The sequence below is a fragment of the Pipistrellus kuhlii genome, unplaced genomic scaffold, assembly GCF_014108245.1.
Source record: "Pipistrellus kuhlii isolate mPipKuh1 unplaced genomic scaffold, mPipKuh1.p scaffold_m20_p_26, whole genome shotgun sequence".
Taxonomy (NCBI): domain Eukaryota; kingdom Metazoa; phylum Chordata; class Mammalia; order Chiroptera; family Vespertilionidae; genus Pipistrellus; species Pipistrellus kuhlii.
The window spans coordinates 3,667,144-3,687,450 of NW_023425525.1; the positions used below are offsets into that span (position 1 = coordinate 3,667,144).

General features: G+C 49.9%; 1 protein-coding gene across 2 annotated transcripts in view; it reads right to left on the reverse strand.

The window, feature by feature from the left end:
• The window catches only part of ELMO1 (engulfment and cell motility 1), a 274,563-nt gene that overhangs the window by 135,053 nt on the left and 119,203 nt on the right, over positions 1 to 20,307 (reverse strand). For both annotated transcript variants that reach the window (XM_036453746.2, XM_036453745.2), the window contains one exon: positions 7,187 to 7,295. In XM_036453746.2, the coding sequence (XP_036309639.1) occupies positions 7,187 to 7,295 (109 nt within the window). The remainder of the gene's footprint in view (positions 1 to 7,186; positions 7,296 to 20,307) is intronic.

A 20,307-nucleotide genomic window follows, 5' to 3' on the forward strand; every position in this document is an offset into this window, starting at 1 on the left:
AAATGCTGCTCAGGCTTGCCTTGTAGCTGCTCTCCTAAATTACATAAACTCTAACTGCTTTTTCTTCCTTTCTTCGGGGATTTCTAGATAAATGAGTTTTATTAAAACACTTTGTTTCTATCAATGAACTTCCCTGCATTTGTCTGTGTCTCCCAGATCAAGGAGAAACAATAATGGTGAATATCAGCAATCAGTTTGGTTTTTAATCTCTATGCTGAAAGTATTACACATGTGCCCTCTTCTCCCCTTTGAACGCCACGCTCCCCTCCCCCAACACTCTCCTGTTATCATCATTTTAAACATAATGATGCTTGTCGCTTTATAATAGCTTTTTTTAAAAATGATGCTAAAACTGTGTCCCGTTCCATCACCTTTAACCAATGGCATGTCCTGGCACTCCTGTGGCATCGGCTGGCATCAGCGCTTGGTGAGCACCTTGTGCTCATTCCTGCGGGACGTACCCCGACTCTGCTCTCGTCCTGAGCGCCTCTCGCTTCCCGGACAAGCAAGACTTGAGGCTAAGCTGAAGGTCAGACACGAGTCAATGCAAAGGCCTCTACAACGCGGCCTTCGCAAAGGTGCCTGTTTTCACCACGGACTTATTTTTGGATTTTCTTCATGCTTCTCTACAAACCACTTCAACTATTAGAGAGGAAAGGACTGTGAGTTAAAGAAAGAAAATATTATAAAACAGGAGAAAGTATAACTGCAGAGGGAACGGAAGCGCTACGGGAGTTTAGAGGAAGGCTCGGTGCCCTCCCGCAACCAGTGACAGAGGAGGGACCACAGGATCTCCAGGCCGTGACCTTCAAGGGGCCCTGAAGGTGACAGGGCAGAAGGAGGAGCCATGAGCACCCACGTTTCCCCACATGCCCGTGTCCCTCCTCATGAGGAGGCCCATCTATCAGGCTGCTCTCTCAGTCGATAACTTAAGAGACCAGAGGAACGGATGCTATGTATCATCTCACAAACGCAAAACAGCAAGTCCTCCCGGAGCCCGCGATGAATATCAATTATTGTCACCCATGTATAAATGAGATGTGCTTGATACACTCTCCTTTAACTGCCAAGTTTAGTCTCTCAGCAATCACTCCCCACGGAGATAAACATGACACTGTGATTTCCAAAGTATTTACCAGGACTGCCTTCCAAAGTGCCAACACGCCACCTCACACCATCAGAGCTTTCAGTTCCTGAGACAGCCACTCCGTACACGGTATATCTCGGTGTCGTTATGTCTGTGAGTATACGGCTGAATATTTCCTTCACCAGTAAGCATGTTACAATTAAGAAAACACTTTCAGCCTGGCTGGCGTGGCTCAGTGGTTGAGCTTTAACTATGAACCAGGAGGTCATGGTTCGATTCCCGGTCAGGGCACATGCCTGGGTTGTGGGCTCGATCCAAAGCTGGGGGGTTGTAGGAGGCAGCCAATCAATGATTCTCTCACCATTGATGTTTCTCTCTCTCTCTCCCTCTCCCTTCCTCTCTGAAATAAAAACATTTAAAAAAAAAAAAAAAGTAAAACACTCATCTCAGATGAGGAAGATGATGGTGAGGACGACAATGATGAGGGTAGTACCCCATGTAACAAATGGGGGAGTGGACAGAAACATGGCTCACCCTCTTAACAAAGGGACAGCCCCCTGCTCCTTGGGACCCCAGAAGCTCCATCGGCCATGTTACCCGGGGCTTCTCCTTGTGAATGGGGGACTCTCAGGTGGACTCCTCCTGCCTTGTGATGATAATTACCCATCCTGGTGGGCGGAGGCCTGGAACATTCTGACTATTTGGTTGGGTTTGTTGCTTGTTTTTTCCTTTAAACCTAAGGTTGAAGTAGAATAGGAAAGCAGAAGTGGAATCGGAACATTCAAGACGAAGTCAAGATACAAGAGGCTTCGACTCCCATGGAGCGTGGGCAGCGGGAATATTCAGAGGGGGAAGGGCCTTCAGAGGATTAATGGTTAAAAGTGAACGTTCTGGAGTTTTCTGTAGCCAGGATGTTTGGAGAGTGAAAGTGATGGATGGTCCTCCTCAGAGTTCGGAACGCCAGTGTCCCGGAGTTAAGTGTCTGTTCTAATTGCTGCTGCTCTGCAGAGAGTCCTTCCGATCGCGCATCTGGGTTATTTTTACTCGCTGAAGCTAAGGTGTCTGAGTGATAAATGATACAAGGCGCTCCATGCGGCGCCTCGGCGTGTTATAATAAATATTGCCACTGGAAGACAAAGTAAGGAAATGCTGAACATTTTCTATTCAGGCAGGCTGTAGGATTTTTTAGATTTCCAATCCTGTTTTTTTGTTTTTTGTTTGTTTTAAACTGAGCAGTGGTTGTTAAGTTTTATCCTAATTATACATGGCCAAACAGGGGAGGATGGCAAACTGTTTCAGAGAAATATAGAGGCACAAAATGCAAATGCCTGTGCATTCTGCCTGTCAAAACACACCTGAGATTAACCCGCACACAGAGGCATAGCTGAGCAAGTGGGAATGCCCCTTTGCTGAAAGGGGATAGGGGAGTGGACCCCAGGCACCTTAATAATGAAAAATGAAATGCATTGGCAATGAAGCCTCAATTTCCATTTTTATGCAAACTCTGATATTGCTACTCTAAAAAATACCCCCCAAAAAAACTACCAATGCGCTACTCCAATTCCCAACAGAGGCAAATGACAGGGGCTGCGGTCTGCCTTCATTGTTATGGTTTTCTGCAGCAGCAAGCAGAAAGCAGAGGGGACCGCCAAGAGTAAAGGCACAGAATTGCACCATTTCCCCCCTGCCTTCACCAGCCCTGATTTCCTTAACCAGCCCACCCTCCCGTGGCCATCTACCCAGGAAAGGTGGCTGCACCTCCAGACTAGGGAGTCTGTTGCCCAAAGGTTCCATTTTCCATTCCCTTCCTCGGTGACTGGGTTAGGCAAGGGCTCAGGCCATGGTGCTAGCCAATTCCATGTGAGAGAAATGCTTGGAGACATTTCCTCAAACCGAGGAGGCTCATGGGAAGACAGCCCCCTGCTCCTAGGGGCCATGGAGCCACTTTCTGCTACCAGCTTCAGGACCAAGGTGCAACCCCAGGATGGCAGAACCAAACGATGGAGAGACCCTGGGTCCTCCATGACATCACTGAACAGTCAACAACGCACTCGGACATGATGACATTCCGCAGATTTCTTCTCACTTTGGCCATTCTGCATTGGGATTCCCATTGCCTGCAGCTAAAAGCCCCGGACGGATACAGTACCCAGGCCAGGACCATCCCTGCCCCCGGCCCTGCACAGTCTCATGCTCACGAGTTTTTGTCACACCCAGAAAACATACTCCTATTCTAGGATTTTATGCCCAGGACTGGCACGTTTCTGATTGTTAATATTCTCCTATTGGCTCCACATGGATGCAGAATTCTCTGCACCTCCTGGTCTTTCCATCTACGCTTCTTATTGCCTGGGATTTTTAAAAATATCATCTTTATTGTTGAAAGTATTACAGATGTCCCTCTTGTCCCCCATTGACCCCCTCCACCCTGCACCTCCCCCAGTTTTCACCACACTACGTCCAGGTCCATGGGTTCTGCATACGTGCATTTAGAACTGCCTTCTACTCTCCTCTTCATCTTAGTGACTCCACACACTCAAGTACCTCTTCTTCTGGGTCACTTCTCCCAAGACTCTCAAGCGGCTGCGGGTCAGTTACTGACACAAATCTGAGAAGAACCATGAACTTAGAAATGGAGAAGAGCAGACACAACCCAACCCAAAGATGATGGATTTCTTTATGAAACTAATTTTCCCAGAAGAAAAATAGACATCTCCTTCAACACAAGGGTGCACTCTGATTTGTTTTTCATATTAGTAGCTTATTTAATATGGCAGTGGGCATGAGGCAATCCATTAAAAAGCAATTTCCCTCTTACCACAGGCTGTTTCATCATCTGATGCCTGGTACTCGATCAAATGTAGCAGCCCTTTAATATTTTATGAGCAGAAAACAACTCATTTGGGCATGTTGCCCTCAGAGACACACGAGTCTTTTATTAGCCTTGCAGAATGTCCAGGGAGGGGCTTTGCAATAGATGCTGAGCAACTGGTCAACCTGGAACCGTAACTATCAAAACACTGCAAAAACCAGGCTTAGAACTGAAAACAGGCATTTAAATATATATATATATGTATATATAAATAGATATACAATATATGTATATAAGATACACATATGCATACATACAGACATAGACATACCATATACATGCATGTTTATGTATTCATACACATATACATACATATATGTGTATGTGTGTGTGTGTGTGTACATATATATATATATATATATATATATATATGAAATGACTTACAACTAATAGGAAAAAGTCCCAACTCGATCTTATACTTTCTGAAGTGGAAGCCTCTGGGATCAGGGACCATATCTCGTTGACCTTTTCACCGGCCGTGTCCATCAGTCCCTGGCACATTATAAATAGTCGACAGACTTTTATGGAACAAATGAATGAATGAGGGAACCTGCTCTGCATATGTGAGGGCCTTACTGTCCAAGCTAAGCTTCACTGCAGAGACCAGCCCTGGCCAGGTGCTGACCTGTGGCCGAGTGTTGACAGCCATCTTTCTAGCAGACGGTGGGGTACAGAATAACCTATAGTGCAAGGGCAGCATCTGGGGTACCCGCCAAGCTCCCCAGTATATCTGCCTGCATCCCCACTCTAATACCTCAGCTCACGGAGCTGGCTTGACTACCAGGTTCTCCCGGGTCCAGGAGGGCTTCTCTGTACCCACCCCACTGCCCAACTCCTAAACCCCAGAGCTGACATTCACTGTCTGTGCAGACTTTGCCACCACATTGCCCACAGGGTAGACCTCAGTGATCCACATCGACCCTGTCCCCATAATGCCTGGAATTCGTCTTTTCCAAGCTGGTCCCCTTGGGTTGAATATTACCTGTTCCCAGGGTACCCCTTCAACACCTCTGACTGCAACCCCAGGCACTGAGGTTACCTACAAAAAAGCCAAGGTGAGCACATCCGTGTGCTTAAGGATGAAGACGTTCTGAGAAAGGTGCCCACAGGCAATTCTGTCACCAGATATCCAAGGTGCACTTCGCAAACCTGAATGGTGCACCCACTACACACCTTGCTGCACAGTTCAGCCTCGTGCTCCCGGCTACCAGGCTTGACAGCATGTTCCTGCCCAACCCAACGTGAGATTAGACCACGCACAAGAGGAAACGATGCCATCAAGAGACTCAGTAAACAATATGCATGCTCCGGATGCTGGCTCAACACAACATGCTATCCAGTATGTGCAGTAAGGACTCTATACTATTAGTATAAAGTGTGGGGGGTAAGAGCACAGTGAAGTCTGTGAGTATGTTAGCCAAGGATGTCAAGGTGGTAAGTGGCAGAGGCAGAACCCAGCTGCCCATTATTCCTGACGGTCCCCTTGTCCTCCACCATCTCTGTTCTGTGTAAACTTCCAGCAGTAGAGACATATGTCCATTGGGCAGAGAAGAGCAGGGAGCTGGGTATGGCAGTCCAAGTGCAGGAGGGCATCCCTTCTGTAGCCACTAGGAGGAGAGCTGAGAGATGAAGTTGGCCCTCTGGGAGGATGGGAAAGGGGGGGAGCAGGAAAGGACAACATGGGCACCGACTAGGGTTCAAGAGCATGATGGGTAGATCATGACAGGTAAAGCATGACAGGTACAGGATGAGTGGTAGAGCATGATGGGTAGAGCATGACGGGAAACTGGAGGGGTAGAGCATGACAGTCTCCAATTTCAAAAGATCTTAGTTTGCAATACTCTTTTAGCCACAATTTTCCACAGTGTTCCCATGAAGTTGAGACTGACATGAAATAGTCACAGTTGGTAGGCCAGGGAGTTCAGTAGGATTGGTTTGACTCAGGACCTTGACCCCGCAGCTGAACCCACAGTGAGCCCTGACAGGCAGAACATGATGGAAATCTCAGCAAGAGAGTCTGAGGAGGAGCAGGCAGAGCATCACATCCGGGCCAGGTGAACCGACATGTCACAGCAGCCAGCAGAGACCGGCGCAGACTGACACACAACTCTCCCAGGCCGGCCTGCTCCAGTCAAGGAGAAAGGCCCGCATTGGGGCTCATCAGTCACAAACTTCACGGCTGCTCCCTCAGTGTCTGCTTCCCGCCCACCCGGAGGGAAGCGTGACTGCTGTGCTTCGTCAAACAGGCTCAGCATCTTAGTCTTTTCCTGCTAAGCCCTGAATGTTCTGGTTTCCTTTAGCCATACTGTGGGCAGCTCTACACTGCCAGGAAAACAGCCCCCTTTCCAATGCATCACCGGAACTGCCCCCATTCAGCATTTCAGCTCTCCAGCCGGTGACTGAGTGTTTACGCTTCTGCAGGAACACCAAACACCCAGCATTCCTCTGGTGCCAGCGGGTCCCCTGGGCCCCCTTTACCGAGCTCACAGGGGAAGACTGATGTGCGTGTCAGCTCCGGGGTGGTGGAGGGGGTGGAGGCAGACACCTTACGGAGGCTCAATATTGATGATCATTGTCGGCCAGGTTCCACCCGACTCACTTTCACAGATTAAAACCGAACTATGCCAATAGGCACAGGGAAGACAATGGTCATGCCCTCTTTTTGTGGGCATTCTCGCTTAAACTGTTAATAGGAGATGAGCAAGAAGCGTATCTCTACCCATACGTTTCATGGGCTGCTACCCATTTTCTCCAATAATTCCTTCTTTCTTAGAGAAGGCATTTTACACAAGTGGAATAGTGGTAGCAGAGATTCCATGAAGGCACTCCATTTTTCCTTTAGAGAGAAAATCTACTGCAAAGGAAAGAAAAGAAAGCGTTCTTCTGGTAGGCTGGAGACTGGATTTTTTTTTTTTTTTTAAGAAATTCATAGGTCTTTTTCCTACTAAATTCAAGGCTGTCTTAATACATGCTCATTTTTATAAAATTTGAAATTCAGTCACGGTACCTGCCATTTTTCCATCCTTACAGGTTTCAACCACATTTATTCGCAGAGCAGACACGCAGAGATACCTAAGCCGAATGTGAGCCAAAGGAAGTTCGGTGCGCGTGACCCCAGGAAGAGCCGGCAGCTCTTGGGGAGTTGTTCGTGGGGCCAGGGCCCAGCCCTGGGTGCCACTCCCGCCCCGCAGCCCAGCGTCCTCCCCGCGGGCAACAAGGGTACTTACGCAGCTCGCCCACTTTGAGGATCTCACACAGCATCTTGGTCAGCTCGATGCTGCTGCGGCCGAAGGGACACTCATGCTTGTCTTCTCGGCTGCTGTTCTCCAGCACGATCTGCAAGCAGGAAGGGGCGGTCACAGAGGGCAAGGCTGCGCCGGGGCAGAGCAACAGCCACCAGCTCACCAAACCAGGCACCGGGGCCGGGCCGCTCTGTCCTCTCGGCGTGTTCTCAGCGCACACTGCGGAGCCTAAAACCCGCACACGTCCCCACCTCCCGAAGCCTGCTGCACCTGGGAGAGGACGCTCTGTTGTCGGCTGTCGCTTACAGAGATGCCTAGGAGACCATTGTTGTTGCTGTTAATTGTTGCCCAAGGATATTTTTTCCATTGTGTTGTTTTTAGTAAGAGTGGAAGGGGGGTGGGAGAAAGAGAGAGAGAGAGGAACGTCAATGTGAGAGAGACACAAAAATTGGTTGCCTCGTGCACATGCCCTGACCAGGGCCGGGCATTGAACCTGAAACATAGGTAGATGCCCTTGTCCGGGAATGGAACCTCCGACCCTTTGGTGCACAGGCTGGCGCTCCAACCACTGAGCTACCCGGGCAAGAGAGTTTTGCAAAATAGTACATTAGAAAAAAAATTTTTAATAGATTTTATCGATTTTTTTTTTACAGAGAGGAAGAGAGAGAGAAAGAAAGAAACATCGATGAGAGAGGAACATCTATCAGCTGCCTCCTGCACACATACTGGGGATGTGCCCGCAACCAATGTACATGCTCTTGACCGAAACCGAACCCGGGACCCTTCAGTCTGAAGGCTGACGCTCTATCCACTGAGCCAAACTGGTTTTGTCTAGAGAACTTCTTTATTTAAGTGATGACATAACTCCCCTTGTAATGACAACTGAGACTCGGAAGCTAACCGTGAGGTTTAGAAAAGTGAGGGCCCTGCCCCGCCTGGTTCTGAAAGGGGGAGCACGTGTGGGGACTACGCTGAGTGTCAGCAGGAGCACAGCCTGAACTGCCCGTGGCGTTCTGATAAAACGTCTTCCTAGCAGCCTCCTTGGGAAGCACCGGTTCTGGGCTGGCGTACCCCTGAAGAGACTGCAGGTAAACTCCATCCCAACCCCCTCTCCCGCCGACCTGGGAAGGCCACGGCGGGGCCCTGGAAAGTCTGGTTCCTCCTCACGGCCCGGCTCTCCTGCACAACCTTCCTGAACAGAATCCTTTCTGGTCCTAGCCAGGAATCCCAGCTCAGGAAGCAGAGGCAGGACAATGAAATTCCCACCCGAGGGGAGTCTACTTCTCTTTGACAAATCGTGTCCTGGAGACACAGGCATCCAGGATGAGCCTCCTGATGAGGGGCCGTGAACAGAGAAGCAGAGCAGAAGACAGGACATAAAGACAGGAGACAGGTGGTCTCCAGCCCGCTCCCAGCCAGCACCTTCCCCTGCACCTCACATTAACATCCGATTAACATTTCATGAGCACATCAATATTTAATGAGGCTGCAATCTGCATACACTGTAGGTAGAATTACTGCAGCCAATAAAAGCTTTGGAAACATTTCCAAGGCACAGTTTATTAGCAGGCACTAAATTAAGGAGTAATTTAAGTAATCAATATGTAAATCAGCCCGGAGAAGCCCTGCTCTACTCTTTAACACGCCATCCATCTTCCCACGTTAACCCACCAACGGAGGAACAGCAGACCCTCGTCCCGGACTAATTTCCTTAGACATAGATCTTCAGAGGTGCCTGTGCACGTTTTCAAATCAACACTCTTGCAGAAATATTTCGGAAAAGGCTATGATGATGAGTGCTACTAATTAGATATTACTATAATGAGAAACAGTTCTTACACTGGACGGTAGTTTCTCTAAAAATTAAAGCACTGCTAAATTAATATTCAATTCCAACATTCTGCTATTAACTGTGTTGGCCTAAAACAGTTTGAAAAGTCCCATTTAGAAATACCAGGGCCTATTTTTCATCTTTATTTTTCCCCTCCCTCTTCGGTTCTAAGAGCAAACACACTGGGACAGACACCATGATGGATGGAGCATTAAAACCTGCTATGGCGACTCACCTTAGAACACGCCACACACCTAAGGAAGCCGTAACTGCCGCATGCTTTATAGAACACAGCATGGGTATTGGTGCAATATCAAGTACCACATGTTGTATAAAACACTACAGTTTACAGGGTGTATACACATATATCTGCCCACTGATCCTCGGGAAGTCGGTATGATTGACAGGCAGGTATTTATTAGCCTATTAAAAATCCTGAAACGAGAGGAAGGGGCGAGGTGCTTGGATCTTTGAGTAGCTGTGGCTGGTCCTGGAATGCAACTTCTGAGATTTTCAATTTCCAAATCTCTTTCCGCCCGGTCATAGCTTACAATCGCTTCACATCCAGGCCGCCATGAACTCCATGGATTTCATGTCAGAGGCTAAGAGAACCTGATTCATGTCCTCCACTCACTGAAGCGAGTCTACACATCCAGGCCCTCCTGGACGAATGTCCCAGGGTCTCCCTATGTCATTTGTCCCTGAAGACAAGTGGCAATCTGTGGGGTCAGTGGCCGGAGCTATGCAAACAAGTAGTTGCAAAAATGCTGACTGAGTCCCCAGGGGCCCAGATCACGAACAGGTTTGGCACGGGTGTGACCACTAAACACTTGGTACCAGGCCCGCCGCACTCAAACCAGCTCCTCCCTGCCCCCTGAGCACATGCTCTCTCAGCCTGGGCATCCTGTCATCCTCCCTTGCTGCAGGCGCTCCCGTCCGGGGCAAGGCCAATCCTCCCTGTGTCGCTGAGCCAGGCCCGGAGTCCACAGCCCTCCCCTGGGAGGCTTCTGTCCATGCTGCTTCGACTCTGAGGGTCACGAAGCATCGTGGTCTCCTCATGGCCGCCACGGACCGGGCATAAACGTGGGCTGTGGTTACATAATCTTATGCTTTACAACGGACCACCCCCCAGTAGTTCCAGTCCCCGCCTGGCACCATCCCCAGCTAAGGCCATGGTAGTGACCGTATCCCTGTGCTGTCCTGTACATCCTGTGACTGTTCTGTGATGCCAACCTGCACATCTTAATCCCTTCACCTTTCCCACCCCATTCCCCACCCGGCTCCCCTCTGCAGCCACCAGTCTGCTCTCTGTATCTGAGTCTGTTTCTGTTTTGCTTGTTCATTTGTTTTGTTCTTTAGATTCCACATGGATGTGAAATCACATCCTGTCTAACCACAAGACTGTGCCCAAACAAAATAATACCAGAAGTGAACTGTAAGGGAAAAATAACCCAGCCGGTGTGGCTCAGTGGTCAAGCATTGACCTATGAACAGGAGATCACGGTTGGATTCCTGGTCCAGGCACATGCCTAAGTTGCGGATTCGATCCCCAGAGATGAACGGAGAGGGTGAGAAAGAAACATCGATGCTGAAGACAACTGGTCTACTATTGCTATCCTGATCGCATGACCTCTTGTTCTAGGTGTTGCTGTCTGCTTTACCGAGATGTTCATCGGGCTCTAGGGACAGTTGTCGAGAAAACACCCCACAGAGAACAAAACCAGCTGCCACAGGGGGGACTGGTCTTGCTCTCTGACAGACAGCGCTCAGGGGGAGCGAGCATTATTCCTGCCCAGTCGGGTCCAATAAGGTCCCTTTAGACGAGTGATTGTCTAACTTGAATGGGGCACCAACGTCCAAAACTTCTGGAAGGTAAACAGAGTGCTGGGCTGCTCCCCAAACTCTGATTCTGCAGGTCCAGGATTAAAAAAATATGCAAGCAAGCGCCAGCTGGCTTGGCTCAGTGGCTACAGCATCGGGCTGCAGGGTCCTGGGTTCAGTTCCGCTCAAGGGCATACGTCTGGGTAGCAGGCTTGATCCCTAGTCGGAATCGTGCAGGAGGCAGCTGATCCTTGATTCTCTCTCATCGTTGATGTTTCTATCTTTCTCTTCCTTTCCCTTCCTCTCTGACATGAATAAAAACAGATTTTTTAAAAATACGCAAGCAAACCAAGCCCTACCTTCTCCTGAGGCACAGGGTGACCGAGAGCGGGAGTGTCAGCAAAGCACTGCTAAGAACGCTGAGCAGCTGTTTTGAAAATTCTCTTCTACAAAGAACAGCTTCCCTGAGCCCATCAATGATGAGAGCCTGCAACCCAGCTGGCCACTTAGCGAGAGGCGGCTATCCCTGCTCTGTCCAGGGCTAACAACCAGCCAGGCCTCGGGCCTCTGACAGGGCCGGCACCCAGCAGCTGAGACGTGCCAGCCCCAGAGCGGAGAGTACAAAGCGCTGTGTCCTGGGACAAAGGAACAAAGCACCCCGGGAAACAGGAACAGAACGAACAGACAAGCGGTCCTGTTGCTGCAAACACAAAGCAGGAAGCACACCCCGAGATAAATAAAAACCCAGACAAACGAGAAGAATGGTGCAAACTCAGCTAATGAGGTGAAATTCTTCCAGAATAAAACCAGGCAGTTGCACAGACAGAGGCATAATAAAAGCCATAAATATCAAATGGCAAGGAATCGACTGGGTAATGGTGTAGTAATTAAAGCCTGGAGGTTCATAATAGACGGAGAATTGAACATTAATCAACTGGAAAGAAACCGGGCCCACGCTTTGATAAAGTGTGAGGAGTTCAGGGCCATGGGACACACCCAGAAGCCCTGAGCTGTGTGCCACGCCCGCCCTGGGATGCAGCTGGCAGCAGAGAAGGGAAGGGCCAATCCAGCAGGGTGACGTGTCTGTGCCCGCACAGGGACCCTGACATCACTGCATCAGAGACCCCGGCTAGCAGGCTCCTCTCTATGCCAGGACATGTGTCCCTGGGCTCAAGGATGGTAAGATCTTTGCTTTTTAAAATTATTTTTACTGATTTCAGAGAGGAAGGGGGAGGGAGAGAGATGGAAACATCCATGATGAGAGCGAATCACCGGTCGGCTGCCTCCTACATGCCCCTTACTGGGGACCAAGCCCGCAACCCGGGCTTGTGTTCAGATCAGGAATTAAATCATGACTTCCTGGTTCATAGGTTGATGCTCAACCACTGAACCATGCCGGCCAGGCACATCTTATTTATATAAAGCAGCAGTTCTCTAGCTTGAGCTTGCATTAGGATCACCTGAAAATGTATTAAAACCCAGATGGCAGGCCCCCGCCCGCCTATGACTCAGTGTTTGGGGTGGACCCAGGAACCTGCATGGTCTCAGGAAATGTGGGCGCCGCTAGCTCGGGGCCACACTTTTCCAAACAGTGATGGCAAGTTATGACGTGTCTACCCTCCCAGCAAATCTCCTGGTTTTAAAGACGCAGAAAGCAATGAGAGGAGGTGGAGGAGAAAATGAATCTGACTTTGGTATTTCATGTTTTCAGGGACTAATAAAAATATCAGTGAGAGTTGAAATTCAGAGAGAGAGAATACAGATGGGTAGTTGCCCAGGGGCTGAGGTGTGGGGGTTTGGGAGCCACTGCTGACAGGCGTGGTTTTCTTTGGGCTGATGCTAATTATAACGTCTCAGAACTCAATGGAGGCGGTGTTTGCTTGACACTGTGAATGCATCCCAGGCCGCCGAACAGCTCCCTGTGACACAGTTAAGTGGATCCGACCTCACATGAAACCAGAGGGGACACACACGGAGTGACCACCATGCTCCGCTCACATGGTCCGCACAGCCCATCGAGGCAGGTCGCCTGGTGGTGAGGACCCTGTCTTGGGGCTGAGTCCTGGGCCTGCCGTCTAGCAGCTAATGTGAGGGGCCAGCACCCCAAGTGCAGGGCAAGCCCCACACCTCTGTGCTGGGGTCTGGTCCGCTTCGTGGGGGTGGGGGGCATGGAAGGCTCCTATTCACAAGCCAGAGCCCAGGACTGACCGGGCAGGGGCGCTGGAGGTGAAGGTTCAGAAACGGCCAGGATGCTAGTCCTGTGGGACACCCGAGCACAGCTGCTGAGGGAGGGAGTGCCCGAAGGTGGCAGGCTCCGCTGCGTCCTGCTAAGGTGCTAGTCACGTACAGGCCCTTGCCTTTGTGTGTGAAAGCTCATTGCTTTTATTTTTTTGTTAATCCTCATTCTTTTCCCACTGATTTTTTTTTTTTTAAGAGAGTGGAAGGGAGGGAGAGAGGGAGGGAGAGAGGGAGAGAAAAATGTCAATATGAGAAACAAACATCGATTGGTTGCCTCCTCCACACACCCTGGCAGGGGCCAGGGGTCGAACCTGCAACCCAGGTACATGCCCTTGATTGGGAATCAAACCCAGGACCTTTGGGTGAGCAGGCTGACACTCTAACCATTGAGCCACACCAGACAGGGCAAAGCTCCTTATTTTGCAGCTACGTTCTACGCTTGGTCTTCCACACAGAACGCACTCACAGAGCCCTCAGGCCCTGGCTAAATGCGGTTCCCAGCCAGCAGCGGGCAGCCTGGGCCTGTCTTTCTAAGCAGCAGCCAGGAGGCGCTGACACTGCTGGTCCAGGGACCACGCTTTGAGAGGCATGCTCCTGGAAGTGTGGGCGCTGCTGGCAGTCTCCTTCCACACACTGTGTTCCCTGCACGTTTCCAAGGACATGTCCCTCTGCGAGGCGGTACGCTTCCTCCAGGGACAGCCCGGAGGGGAGACCCTGACTCTGGGTCCTCTCCCCAGGGGCCTGTCAGCACTGCACCCAGAGGTGCGCAGGCCCGGAGGCGCCTGGGAAAGGGGTGACGATGATCAGAGAGGCCCCCGCCTCCCGGGGAAGCGTCGCCATCAATCTCCAGATCGCCGGGCGGACTCCGACTCACTGGGCGCTGGGCTGCAGATACAGATGCCTGTCCCCTCCGAGGAAGAGGAAGGCCAGGCGCCGGTGCGGCCTCTCTGGCAGCCGCTGTGGGATGACAAATGAGGCCTGGTGCTGCTCAGCCTCCTTCCTCACTGAACTCAGCAGCCCTGCCGTGACCGGCACCGTCTCAGAGCCAGGTCGCGCTCCACATGCACTGCCTGGGACGTGTTCGGCTGGAACTCGCTTTACTAACAAACGCCCTCTGGAAGGGCGAGGGGGACAGCCAGCTCCTGAGGAAGACCACACCGTCCTCCCCTGCGCCAGGGCCCACCCCTCTGGTCCAAAGAGAAGCAGTGCCTCCCATCCCCCTCTCCGGACAGCCGCCAGTCCCAGGCCCGCTGTGCACATGTGAAATGCGCTCTGTGGGCGAGCTCCTCACTGACACTAGCCAAGGAGCTAAGCCATCCTCGGATGTAATGGCATGTGGGGGTGAAACTTTCCACCTACAAACCCAGCCTCTCAGCTGCCCTTCATCTCGTCCCATCTCCTCCTCTCTGAGCGCCCGGACCTGGGCTACGGCTGCCGAAGGAGAGGAGAGATCTCCCCGCGGGACAGCGTCTGCAGGACTTTGTCCACGAGGTTATTTGTGGAAACTGCGTCCCGACATCCCTCTAGCCCCTGCCCTCCCACACCGGGCTGCATGTCCCCTCTCCTGAGCACCCCTGGTCTCTTCTCTGAGAGTGGCAGCCCACGTTGCTGATCTGAAAAGGAAACTCCCGTTTCCCAGGTGATGGTGCCCGTGGGCACTTCCTCCTGCGTACTGGGGACCGCATCTGAGTCCAGGCCCATCTCATCTAGCAATGGGCACTCAACCCCAGCCCCGGTCCCCTCTGACGACTGCCCTGTTAGCTCCACGATGCTTTCAGGGAAGCAGGACCATGGACAGCGGCCCAAAGCCAGTCCTGAACCACAAGGGTAAGGAGGACGCTGTCCAGCTCTGTGATTGACAGGGTGCTCTGAAGCCAGGGGTGGAGGGGGAGATTCGCAGGCAAAGCAAGGAACACTTGTAGTTTCCTGGGGAACAGCCCTGGCCCCACCTCCCTCCGGAGTGAAGGGACCTCCTTCTGCCCCTCGTCCCCCGGCCGTGCTGTTCCCGGGGAGTCAATGTCGTAAGTAGCACAAGTGGGTACCTGTTAGGGAGAGCAATCATCTCACAGATGATCCCCCAAAACTCTCCCTGTCCTTCATTTCAGAATACTTCTCTGAAACAAAGGCACGGGTCCTAACGAGCCATGGCTGCCAAGCAGGAGGCACAGGCGCCTCCGGATCTGCATCTGGGCCAGAGCTGAGGCTGGCCCCTCACTCACCTGCCGGCGTCCAGACCCCCTTCACCCAGCGTCCCCTCTGCACGCCCTGTGAGCCTAACGCAACTACCTCCCAGCAACGTCTATGCTTTCACAAGATCTTCTCCTCTAAGTACATTTCTAGGCATGGAAATGTGAAGTCAGAAGATTTTAACATGTTTGTCATTTACAATGTATTTATCAGTGGTTCCCAGGAATTTGGGGGGTGGTGAGTGATGAACAGGCAGAGAACAGAGGATTCTCAGGGTGGAGGAAATACTGATGATGTTATAATGGTGGATAAATGTCACCATATATTTGTCCAAACCCAGAGGACGTACAACGCCAAGAGTGAACCCTAATGTAAGCTGTGGACTTTGGGTGACAGTGCTGTGTCAATGTAGATCCATTGATGGCAACAAATGCACCCTCCGGTAAGGGATGTCGATAATGGAGGAGGCTGTGCCTGTGTGGGGGCAGGAGATATATAGAAAATCTCTGCGCCTTCCCTCAATTTTGCTGTGAACTTTAAACTGCTCTAGAAAATACAGCCTTATTTAAAAACAAAATCATTTCTCAGGGCCAGCATGGGATGGGAAAGGACAACCTGTCTGTGCCCCTGACATGTTCCTCCGATGGGCAGGAAACAGCCCGTGTTCAAATTCCAAGTTTGCCTCCTACTATCTAATATAACAACAGACCAGTTCCTCAACATCTCTGAGCCTCAGTGTCCACGTCTGCAAAATGGGTACAATCGGTGTCTACCCTATAGAATTGTTGTGAGAATCCAACGAAGTAAATGTATGTATGTCCTTAAGAGCTCCTGGCATACATTTATTACTCAATACATTTGGCCTTTTATTTGTCCCTACCATATGTAGGGTGGGGCCCCAAACTACCAGGCTTTCAGCTGACCTGACCCCTCTGTGCAAACAACTCCCTGAAAGGCAGTCTTCTCCGTCTCCTCCTGTAATATACACAGGCTCCCCTGGCTTCTGTGACAGACCTGGTGTAAGGCTTAATGCCATGGGCTCAGCAGTCCTAAACGGTGGCCATTCTGATGGTCGAACCAGTTCACTGACAGGCAGATTTCTGCCAAGTCTGGTTCCAGTTTTGATCCTCAGACACAAATCACCTATGAAGGACCTCGGAGGGGATGAGGGAAGTGACACTGAGCAAGAATTCAATGCAGCCAATAGTTAACAAATCATTTAGACAGTGAGGACACACGTCAAAGAGAGACATAGTCCCTGCTCAAAAATGTCATGTTTGAGAGCGGTAATGATCAAATAACAATAATTCCAAAGTGAGTGAGCGCTTAAGGAAGCAAAACTAAGAAAATAAACAAGCAAGCAAAAAAAAGGAGCCAGAGGATGAAGTCCTAAAGGATGCATGGGACTGAAGCGGGCCATGGGGCAGAGGTGCAGAAAGAAGAGGCTGAGCAGGGAACTGCATGTGCAAAGGTCCTGTGGTGAGGGGCATCGACATTCAAGACCTGAAATGTCAGCCACGTTGGCTTCCCTGCTTCGGGGATTGCAAGTTTGTAAATAGGTATGAATGGCACAGATCAAGGTCATGAATTCCAACAGCCTCCAAGTATACGGACCCTTGTACAGAATCACATTTGATAAACCAGCTGGAGAGAAGTTAGTTAGGAGAGCTGGTGTAGTTGTTACTAATAGTGTTTCAGTTGCTTTATAAAACACATGAAAAATAGTCTCTATTAGATATGACTTATGCTAAACGTTGGAATCTTAGGTTTTACCAATACAGGGGAAAAGTTGATAAAATTAAGGTCAAAGTAAAAATAAAATTACCTGACAATGTCAAACACTCCTGGGCACACCAGGTGTATCGAACAGCTCCTAAGGGGACGGCTATTTTTACCGAATACGACGGGGCCATGGGAACACTGCCACCTACATTTTATCACACCGAGACGGAATGCCTTCCAATTTGGTGGGCAGGTTGCTCACACTGGCTGGACTCTGGTCACATGAATACAAGTTAAAACCCAAAGTCAGCAGTGATTCACCCGCAGCTCAGCATATCGGGGACAGCGTCATCTGTGGCACCCCAAGATAGCTGCTAACTGGGCTTCCATCCCAGGACGGACCAACCAACCAAAGCACAGCTGCAGCCAGGGAGGTCGTAGCGTGTTCTGGATGAAAGCCTATGCCTGACCCGTGTGCCTCAGTAGTTGAGCATTGAACCAGGAGGTCACGGGTTCAATTCCTGGTCAGGGCACACGCCCGGCTCTCTACTCGATCCCCACAAGGGGCGTGCAGGAGGCAGCCGATCAATGTTTCTTTCATCGTTGATGTTTCTCTCTCTCTCTCTCTCTCTCTCTCTCTCTCTCTCTCTCTCTCTCTCTCTCTCTCTCCCTCCCTCTCTCTCTCTCTCTCTTTCTGTCTCTCTCTCTCTCTTTCCCTTTCTGAAATCAATAATTAAATCAATGTCTAAAGTGGAAGCAGAAAGGGAACAGGCCATCACAGAACATGTATTCAGTAGTCACTGCTTTAACTAGCGTAGGGAGACATAGCAATGGGCAATGGGGACTGAGAGAACCAGCTGGCAGACAGGTGGGAAGACGTTGCTGGGTCTAAGACAGAAACCCCAGAGCAGTGACTGCAGCCACTGGCTTCGCTGGCACCCCGGGAGGGAGGGAGGGAGTCACCCACAGAGGAGGCTGCCCGTAGGTTCTAACCTTGATTCACACGGTGTGTCACCTGCACGCAGTTCATTCTATAGCTCGTTTTACTTTCTCTCAAGCAATCCATCACTGTGTTTTTAAAGTCTCACTGTTATGATGATTCAAAACAAAAACATAAACCTTCAGCTAGAGCTAAGCAAAAATTCTGAACCTCATACCCAGATCAGGCTGTCAGCAAAGGAGAATGAACAGACAAATACCATGGTTAGACCTGCTTTAGATTTCAGGCACTGAATCCCGTACCTACAGAACCGAGGGGTGTGAACGCCGCTCACACACAGGGCTGTACCCAGCAGTCATGAGTGCGCATGGAACTGCCTTCCTCAGGTGGCGGGTCTTCTGAGATAAAATCAAGCCCACATTGAACAATGAGTCATCCTGGGGCCTTAAGCCTTGCACTCAAAACTGTTGGCTTCCATGTCAGAAATGCTGCCTTCCAGTGCAATTAGCAAACCTAATCACTCACATTCACACTCTCAAGAGGTCCTGATTGGCAGTTAACAGCCTGAATATTCACAATCAAAATCAATGGAATTAATGCCACTATTTTTAAAACATGAAAAGATACTGTACAGAAAAACAACAAGCCTCCGACTTGTGAACCTTGGTCAAAGAAAGAAGAGAAATAAAAGCCAAGAATCAAGTATTTATTATAAATGAATGATTAGAAAGAGTTATTCTGAAATCCCAGCAAGGCTGTCTTAGGTCCTTGTTATTCTAAATAGAGTCTGTGTTCCAGATCATCTTAGAGGGAAAACGTCACTCAAATAAAGAAGGCTCTTTTACATGAAACGTGTTTAACTGGCAACATATAATTTCATTTTAAAAAGAATTAGGAGCAATTGCTGCTGAAGCCGTTTTGGGGAGATGGGGAGGGGATGATCTGTCAACACTATGGGAACAGAAAGTGATGGGCCACCAAGCTTTGTTCCAACCGCTTGCTTCACAGTTCAGTTTAATTACACATTGCATGCTGTCCTGTAATTATGTCGCTGTGGAAACTGCCAATTTCCCCTCTTGGGATGTTAAAAGTTCCCTGATTTACTTTAAAGACTCAACACTGCCTCCATCAGCACCAACCTTAGTGGAAGTAGGGTATTTGGCTCCTGTTCCCTTAAAATGCAGGCGGCTGGACAGTGAGAGGTCCCTTGCCTGGTCTGACATACAGTTCTGGGGCCCACTGTGAGTGGAGCCCCCAGAACACTGGTCCAAGATATTTAGAAACTAAAGTCCTTTTTTCTTAGCCAGAGAATAAACACAGAATACAAGATGAAGCACCTCGCCCTCCAGAAATCCACGCCAAGAATGGAAAGACAGCAAACACTGAGCAAATGCATATGAAACCCCTGGGAGATAGAACCCAAACCAAGAAAGACTTGATGAACTGGGAAAGGCAAAAGGCAGGTAAATGATTGAGCACCTACTGTGTGCATCCAGAATTTTACAGAGGTCCCTGCAGACCACCCGTATCAGTGACCATTAACTCAAGTCCCTCAAGTACCAGGCAGACAAGAAAGCAGCAAGCAGACAGACAGAATATAATAGGGAATTCTGGCACCTGGTTATTTGGAGAGAGAAAGAGAGAGCAAGCCCTGCCTACAGGCAAGTCAATCGTCTTCTCATTAAAAAGACTGCCAGTTGGGCAAAACACACCCACAGGACTGGTTTGAACTACAGCTGCAATCCCTGGATGAATCTGCAAACCCCTAGGAGGCATCGGCTCTGAACACTGGGCGCAGACTCCTCGGTTTTAAAGTCGGCTCTGGCACTCCCTTAGCTGTGTGGTCCTGGGCAAACCTCCTAACCTCTGTGTGTGTCAGCTCCCTCACCTGTAAAATGGAAATACCAGCAGGGCTGACTTCGTAGGGGTGCTGTGAGAATGTATTCAAAGTGTTTAGTATAGCTTTTACTGCATAGCAAGTTCTGGGCTTGCTATTCATTATGTTTACAGCAAGGAGAGAAAAGGTAAAAAGTTTCCCCAAATGGCTTTGAACGTGGGGTAGACCCTAATGCACAGAAAGACCTTCATGCTTGAAGAGGGTACAAAGGTGACCTCACCTTCCCATCTCTGGAAGCACTGAAGGGAAGACTACTAACAATTCATGGTAAGTACTCAAAATATCCAAAGGCCTCAAGGATGGTAGCTTCTCTCATACGGGTCATCCCATAGCATTTCTCCTCATTACTGCACCAAAATTCAGACTTCCCTGGCCCTTTGGTGAACTGGGGTCATTCCAATATTTTTCTCAAACATTTTTTTAAAAAATAATGTTTACTAAGTATACATCACAAGGAGGGGGAATAAAGT